Here is an 8258-nt window from a genome sequence, read left to right as displayed (position 1 = left end):
GTTTTGAAGGCAAGGAATGAGGTCACTAGAGCTCTCTAGAAGCCTGCATAGTACTGAGTTTTCTTTTTTCTTTTTTTAGAGAAATATTTCTAAGCTAAGACACAGAGCAGTGTTCATGATTTTTATTTTTCCCTTAAATTCATACATTTATTTTATTTATTTATTTATTTATTTATTTATTTATTTATTCATTGGCTGTGTTGGGTCTTCATTTCTGCACATGGGCTTTCTCTAGTTGCAGCGAGCCAGGGCTACTCTTCATTGTGGTATGCGGGCTCCTCATTGCAGTGGCTTCTCTTGTTGTGGAGCACAGGCTCTGGGCATGAGGGCTTCAGTAGTTGTGGCACATGGGCTCAATTGTGGCTCATGGGCTCTAAAGCACAGGCTCAGTAGTTGTGGCACACGGGCTTAGTTGCTCCGCAGCATGTGGGATCTTCCTGGACCAGGGATCAAACCTGTGTTGGATTCTTAACCACTGTGCCACCTAGGAAATCCCCAATACTGAGCTTTCTAATGCAATGTGTATTCATATTGTCAGTCTAGCTAATACGTAGTCGTCTAATTGTATATGATTATAAGATCCAGGGAGCAGTGTTGATGTTATTCATTATGTTTGTTTATTGTGCAAGGAAATGCCCTTGTCTTGAAAACAGAAACACAATTAGAGTGAAGCATACAAAAAGTCAGTCAGAGTGTGGAGCTGGAAGTAAAGAACTAACCTTTCTATAGCTGCAGAAATGGTAAACTCCACCTAGGTTAAGTATCATGCAGTTGCTAGCTGCCACCCAAAGCTGCATCTGTCAGTCTGTCAGGTGCCTGCTTCCCCTCCAGTCCCAGGGGAAGGCTATTTGCAGTCCTGGTGTTACCAGTTACTGTTGGAAAGACTACCCAAGGGGAATGAGTGTGGCATAGCTCAGAGGTTCTGCATCACTCCTGATGGGCAATATTTGTCTTTTTTTTATTATTTTACATGGGAAAACTGTAAAATGAGGGAAAGCATACTGCAGAGGTGGCATGAGTGAATGTCTTTCAATAATTATACTAGCTTAAGGATGGGTTTTGCTTAAACAGCTCTTCAAAAACTCTTCTAACCTTTTAGATGTTAAAGGAAAAATACTTCAATAAATTTCATAATTAAAAAAATTAACATCTGTGGAGCCTGTTAGAAGTATCAGGTACAGTGCTGGGGGCTTGGGCTCTGAGAAGAGGGCTCCTCCACCCAGGACAGGGGAAAGACCAATGTTTTTGGGGTGCCTACTGTATTTCATTTTGATGTAGTAGAACTTAATTTTTTTCTTTTGTGACTTCTGAAGTCTGAGTCATATTCAGAAAGGTGTTCTTCTATCCAATGCCATACAGGAGTTATCCCAAGTTTTCTTGTTATATTTTTAGGTTTTTTTATGGTTTTGTTCACCTGTAAATCTTTTCCCATATTGGGAATTCATCATGTTGCAAACTGAGAAGTATGGATGCAATGTTCTTTTCTCAATAATGAGATAATTATTCCAAGCCATTTGTTTGTTTTTTCCCATTCCTTTTGAGATGCCACCTTTATCATATATACTGTGTTCCAACCTAGATATTAGTCTATTTCTGAATATCAGAAACAGAGTTTTTTGTTTGTTCCATTTGTCTGTCAATGTTCCAGTGCCACACAGTTTAAATTATTTATATCTATATCATTAATAATTCTGGGACACCAATTCCAATGTGTGTTGTTTTCCCCCACCCCAAGAAACTCTCCAGGACCAGCTGGGTGTCCTATGATTCAAGTCTGACACTATCTACCTGCAGATACCATCAGACCCCACAGGTCCCACAAGACTACCCCCCCCCCCATTCAGGTCACAGTCACAGTCCAGAAGTCACCTGTGCTTTTCTTATCAACTGGCTGTAAATTGGGATACTGTGATCCCCTTCTTGGATTTGAATGTTTTGCCAGAGCTGCTCACAGAACTCAAGAGAAGCATTACCAGTTACGTTATTTACTAGTTACAAGAGAAACATTTTCTCACTGGCTTATTATACAAGGATGTAACTCAGCAACAGCCAAGTGAAGTCGGTGAACAGAGCAAGCAGGATGAAGGGGCGCAAAGCTTTCACACCCCCTCAGAGCTGGCCGCTGTTCCCTAATCGCCACAGGCTCACCAAACCGGAAGCTCTCCAAACCCCATCCTTTTGGGTTTTTATGAAGGTATCTTTACATAAGCATGATTGCTTTGATCTAATCACTGGCCACTGGCATTCAATCCAGCCTCCAGCTCCTCTCCTGTCCCCAGAGGTCAGGGGTTGAGACTGAAAGTTCCAACCCTCTAATCAGAGGCTGGTTCTCCTGGCAACCCCCTCACCATCCTTTCCAAAAGTCACCTCGTTGACACAACAAAAGACACCTTGATCACTCCTATGCTCAGGAGATTCCAAGGGTTTTAGGAGCTCTGCATTCATTAACTGGGAAGAAAACCAAAAGTATATTTCTTACTGTGAATCGCAGTATAACAAACAGCCTTAGATGTATTTCCCTTTGTTGATTCTTTTCTTCAGAGGTTGCCTAGCTCCCCACTAAGTTTACATTCCCATAGAAACTTTAGAGTCAATTTGGTTTGTCAACTACAATTGGCACTTGCCATCTACCTCTACAAAGATTAAATCATGTGCTGCTGCAGCTGCTGACTGCTAATGCCCCCCAGAAAGGTGTCAGGGTGGAGAGCTGAAATGAGGCCCTCTGTGCTCTGTGAAAAACTGGAAGAACAGGTCTTTATATAGTCAGATATTTTCAGGAGCCAACTTTATGGGCCCAATTCTTGTATCTCCTCATATCTAGAAAAACACTAAAATCCTTCATGGTGACATCTGCTCCTCATGACTAGCAGTAACCCTCATGAGACTAGTAGAAACCTTCTGCAAAACATATGTGGTTGTTGCATGCTTCCCCCCTTCACCAAAAGCTTCCCCCCTGCTTCTTAGGAGCAGTTTCCCAGAGCTATCTGGGATGCTGTCTCCTGGGCTGCAGTCCTCATTTTGCCCCGAATAAAACTTAACTCGCAAATCTCATGTTGTGCATTTTTTTAAGTCAGCAGGTTGAAGACACAACCCTTTGGTTTCTCATGTATATGTGTTTTAATCTTTTTAAACCTTTCTAAAATTGAAAATGTCAAACATATATAAATGTAGATAGAATCGTATTAAATGAAGTCAGGTGAACCAACATCTGACTTCAATGATCATTTCATGACCAATCTTTTTCATTGATACTCCCACCCATTTCCTCCTATATTATTTTGAAATATATCCCAGGTATATCATTTCATTTGTAAATTTTTAAATATATATCACAAATCTAAGTGTTGTCACAAAATCAAAATACTGTAATAACCTAAACATTGTTTTTAAAAACAATTCCTTAATATTCCATAATTGTCTCATAAATACCATAAATTTCTTTCTGGCTTTTAATTGAGATCAAATTGAATTTATCGATCAATTTGGAGAGAACTGATGTCTTGACAGTGAAGTTTTTGTATCCACAGATGAGTTATGTCTTTCCATTTATTGAAGCCTTCTTTTCATTAGCCACTCACTGCTCTTTTGTTGGCTCTTCATACAGTTTAATTCCTTCATTTCATTTTTTTAAATCTTTGTTGTGGCTTTTGCAAAGTATATTCTCTTACTGGTTGTGGTTTACATTTATGAATGATTTTGATTTACATATGATAATTTTGTATCCACCTGTTTGTAGTGTATTTTTTAGTCGACTTTATTGCATTTCAAGGAATTCATCAAGTCATCTGCAAATGGGTCATGGTGGGACTTCCTCACTCATTTTTACCTCTAATTTCTTTACCTTCTGTAATTGCACTGACAGGGTATCCAGATCAGTGTTAAATAATAGTGGTAACAGCAAACATCCATTCCTGGTATGAATGAATGAATAAATGGAGGCAAAGACGCTATCATGAGAAAGACTGTTGAAAAACAGCATCTTCTGCTCAATGCAAACTCATTTTTCAATGCTTCAACAATGATTCATGCTCAGAAGCTACTCTAACACAGGACTTCCCTGGCGGTCCAGTGGTTAAGACTCCAACCTTCCACTGCAGGAGGCAAGGGTTTCATCATCGGCTGAGGAACTAAAATCCCACATGCCCTGTGGCCAAAAATTTAACAACAAAAAAAAAGCTACAGTAACTCAGAGAGATTAAATTTACTTTAATATTTTTTATTAGTAAAATTCATTCACTTTTTACTGGCAGGTGGGAACCACTTTGAGGTTTCTCTTCCACTACTGATTTTTAATTCCTATGGGTGTGGTGTAATATAAGGGAATCAGATACTTGAATATTTTGGACCTGTGATCATGGCCTTCTGCACCAGTTCCTCTAGGTGTCATCTCTTGGGGTGCCATGAACCCTGAATCTATATACACAAGTATACTTTGGGTGTCCCCAGTTGCTAAGGATTTTAAGTTTCACACATAATAAGAATTCAGAAACTTCATGCTGAAAATACAGAAAAGATTAAAATTAATGTCTCATAAAATAAACCATCTCAAAGAACCCCAAGTCATGCTGATATAATAAAAAATTAAAACCCTTTCTTTCCTTGTTAGCTCAAGTACTTTCAAGTACCAGTCTAATGGATGATGTAATGAGCTGCTGTAAGTAAAGAGCTCATAAAAAGGCAACTACAGGGGAGGAAGAAACATAGTGGTCTAGACGCCAGGGCCTCTCATGGCCTTGTCCCGCCTCCATAGTGCTCCAGGTCGACTGCCCCAGGGAGGGACATGGATATACAGTCGAATGTGAAACACTATAAGTACATTCATTTCTGACACACATACTGCTTTCAGCTTAGATTTTCTCACCATTGACCACGAAGTGTAGTGACACTCTTGTTTTTATATGGTTTGAGATGCCGTCTACATCTCTTTATTACTTCCTGTAACTAATGAGAAGTAATAAATTTCATATGCCTTAATGACTTTCAAGGGTTTCTAAGTTACCAGCTGGTATTCTTTCTCCATTGAGTTAGGGTGAGAAGTGTTACTTATATTGTCTGGTATTAAATATTTATTCTCTCCGAATTCCTCTCTGCCTCCAACCTTCTCATTTTGTACCATTATCCTCATCCCCTTTACCCAAGGAAGATCAGACTTAATCTTATCAAGGGAATCTAAAAAGCAAGTTAAGGATTGAGAAAGATAATACTTGCGCGCGTGCGTGCGCACGCACACACACATATTAAGGTGGTAGCAAATGAAGAAGAATTTGGCTTGAAACCACTTTTGTATTTGCCTATTTTTTGCATTAAAATTTATGTACATGATTGGAGCTAAGAATTGTAATTCAGACAAGCCTTGCTTATCACATACTTTTGTCATAATTATTCTCACACACACCACTTTGCATCAAGCAACCCCCGCAAATCCCTCCCTGGGATGGAGCCACTGATACACTACCTTTTCCCAAGGCTCTCATTACCTGGAGTGCAAATGTTTGAACGGTGGTTCCTGTTTTGTTATATATAAACTGACCTAGGAAAATTTCTTCTCCTTCACATTGTTTCAAGACGCCCTGTAAAGAAAGCAACAGACACCGAGGTTGTCATGAATGGATGTTCGGTTAAAATAAACAGAGGCAATTGTCTGTTTAAGCAGCAGCAATTCTCCAGACATTGTTTCATTGTTGGGTGTCCACCAGCGGCACAGTGCTGTGCTGGCTGCCCGTACTGCCCTATAAAACCAAAAGGTGTTTAACTTGGGGTGGGGGGTGGGTGGCTTAGGCAAGAAACAGGACTGAATAGATTAAGATAGATAAACAGGGAGGTGATAGAGAGATAGATGGCAGAGCAAATTCCAGCATTGACTTTGGCCCCATAACTGTATTTCCAATACTTTGAATAAAATAAACCAAAAATGATTTCCCAGTCAGCCCAAAATGAGTGAAACGTAACCAATTTGCCAAACTTTGATCACACAAATAGCTCCAAAAAGTAAGCTTTTGTTGATATGTGTATGCAATTTCCCTTGTGCTTTTGATCTTCCTTCTCTACCCTTTAAAAGTGAAGATTTTTGAGAGGAGAGTGCACTGGTGGAAATTAATTTATCTTGTAAATCTAAAGTTTATTGTTAGGTTCCTTGAATCATAGTAACACAACAAAATAAAGATTCATGAGTTCAATCATTATATCATAATATTGATATTTAAACTATAAATTAATTTATTAAAAGAATTGGATACATCATGACTAAATAATGCACCCACAATTATATATATTTTTCATCTATATATTGACATATAAGTATACATATTTCATATTATATATATATATAAAGTCTCATATCGTTCTTTTAGCCTGTTAAGAAAAGCATGCTAGTTTTATTTCCATCTTCTCTATCATCTTATTTTAATTTCACTTGGTTCATAAATTTGCTAATATTAGAGAAAAACAATGAGAAGTAATTTTTCTTACTAAAGGATTCTTGCCTGAAGGTTTCACCCATAAAATTCCTCTATAATGAGCAATTGTGTGCACTTTTCTGAGATAGCATTTGATCTGCTCAAATCCAACACAGCTCAACTAGGTGTCTGCAGATACTGACTATGGGTGGCACCAGGCTTGCATCAAAGGATAGCAGTCTCTGTGTTCTATAACTCCAGCACTATGGCCTTTAAAGGTGTTCAAATCACACACGGCAGGCTAAGCACCCCTGTCCTCCTCTGGATAGGAACACCAAGACACTGAAGTAAGGCATAAACCTCGGGGGAAAACACGGGAGCAGACACTGAGAGGAAAACCTCTGGAGAAGGCCAAGTGGTGACTGGTGTAGTGACCTGGAGACCACTCAAGCTGCCCTGGCTGTAGGGGACCCAGCAGCATGCTGGTGCTGATGTTTACTGCAAGTGCCCAGAAAGGACCAGAGGTGGGGCTGCGCCATGGGGGCCAAGCATGAGGCTGAGAGTCCCCACATCTCTGGGTGGGTCTTTTCAAGAAGTAGTTAGACCCTGGTCATCACTCCTACCCTGGTCCAGAAAAGGATTATCTTTTCCTCCCAGCTCTAGGACAGCTGGCCCCGGGGACACCCTGCAACAATAAGAGGTGAAGGTGTACCCTGTGCACCTCCACACTCAGCATGTCGGCCTAGCTGAAACCCCCTGCGCACGAGGTTGCAGGATTCCTGGGGTCAACCTGGGTACCACACGCTGGGGTCTCCAACCAGACCATCTAGCCGTGAAGCTCGCTGTTGACTTGCCTATCACATATGCAGAAAAAGCCAGCTTTTCACTTAAATGTGACAGACGAGGATCACCAGACACATGCAGAAAGCACCTAACAAGAAACATGGAGCCCCTGTTAACAAATAGGAAAGGGGGTACTTGAGGGATGTGAGGGAGCTAAAAACATGGAACAAAACTGTAATTACAACCAGCAATATCTTCAGAGGCTGGAGAGAACATATTGCATCCGTGAAGGAAGATATTTAGACTCTAGAAAAAGGAGTATTTACAGGAAAAAAACAAAAGCCTTAGAATAATCATGACAGCAGAAATGAAAAATTTAGCATAAGGTTTAAAATAGAAATTGATAAAATATTTCAGAAGGTGGAACAAAAAACAAAGAAGAAAAATAAGATAGAAAGATTTTTTAAATAATAGATTAGATAAGTCAAATTCTCAGAATGTGGACATGAAACCCCCGGATAACAGTTGTGCATCAGGTCTAGCCAACAACCAGGTAGCAGGTGAGCAGTCTGCTCCATGACTTTAAAAACTAAAAAAAGAAATTATTTATAAAGTATCTGACATGAATGGGCATAATGGGAGGATATTTACACATCTGAAGAAGAGGTTGCAAATGTTTTCATGACAGGAATATAGATAACTAAGCAAATTAAATTAAAATGAGGCAATTATTATCCTCAGGACATCAAAATTTTTACATAAAGAAAATAGTATTCCAGTGCATTTTATGACTCAACTAAAAGAATATTGTTCAGAGTCACAATGAAAACATTGAATCTGGATTGACACTGAGATGTACCATCTGGCAGTGTCTCACACATGAAACACAGATTTATCATTGATCTGGCAATTCCACTCCACAGCACAAACCCAAGAGAAATGAAACCTGAGATCCACAGAAAACCTGTGCACAGCTCCTCACAGCAGCTTTATTCATAACAGTCAAATGAGTGGAATCCACTCAAATTTCCAGCAACTGATGAACGGATAAGTCAAAGGGGTCTACCCATATAATAAAAT

At 39.5% G+C, this 8258-nt stretch overlaps 1 protein-coding gene across 1 annotated transcript in view; it reads right to left on the bottom strand.

The window, feature by feature from the left end:
- Window positions 1–4190: 4190 nt before the first annotated feature.
- Window positions 4191–8258, bottom strand: part of SUN3 (Sad1 and UNC84 domain containing 3) — a 41146-nt gene continuing 37078 nt past the window's right edge. The window contains exons 9-10 of the mRNA XM_057733438.1: window positions 5478–5570; window positions 4191–4496 (exon numbers count right to left, since the gene is read on the bottom strand). Of these exons, the coding sequence (XP_057589421.1) occupies window positions 4377–4496; window positions 5478–5570 (213 nt within the window). The 3' untranslated portion in view covers window positions 4191–4376. The remainder of the gene's footprint in view (window positions 4497–5477; window positions 5571–8258) is intronic.

Source organism: Hippopotamus amphibius, chromosome 4 (assembly GCF_030028045.1).
Source record: "Hippopotamus amphibius kiboko isolate mHipAmp2 chromosome 4, mHipAmp2.hap2, whole genome shotgun sequence".
NCBI classification, from domain to species: domain Eukaryota; kingdom Metazoa; phylum Chordata; class Mammalia; order Artiodactyla; family Hippopotamidae; genus Hippopotamus; species Hippopotamus amphibius.
The sequence above is the reverse complement of the archived record's forward strand: the minus strand, read 5'-3'. Positions and strand labels throughout refer to the sequence as shown.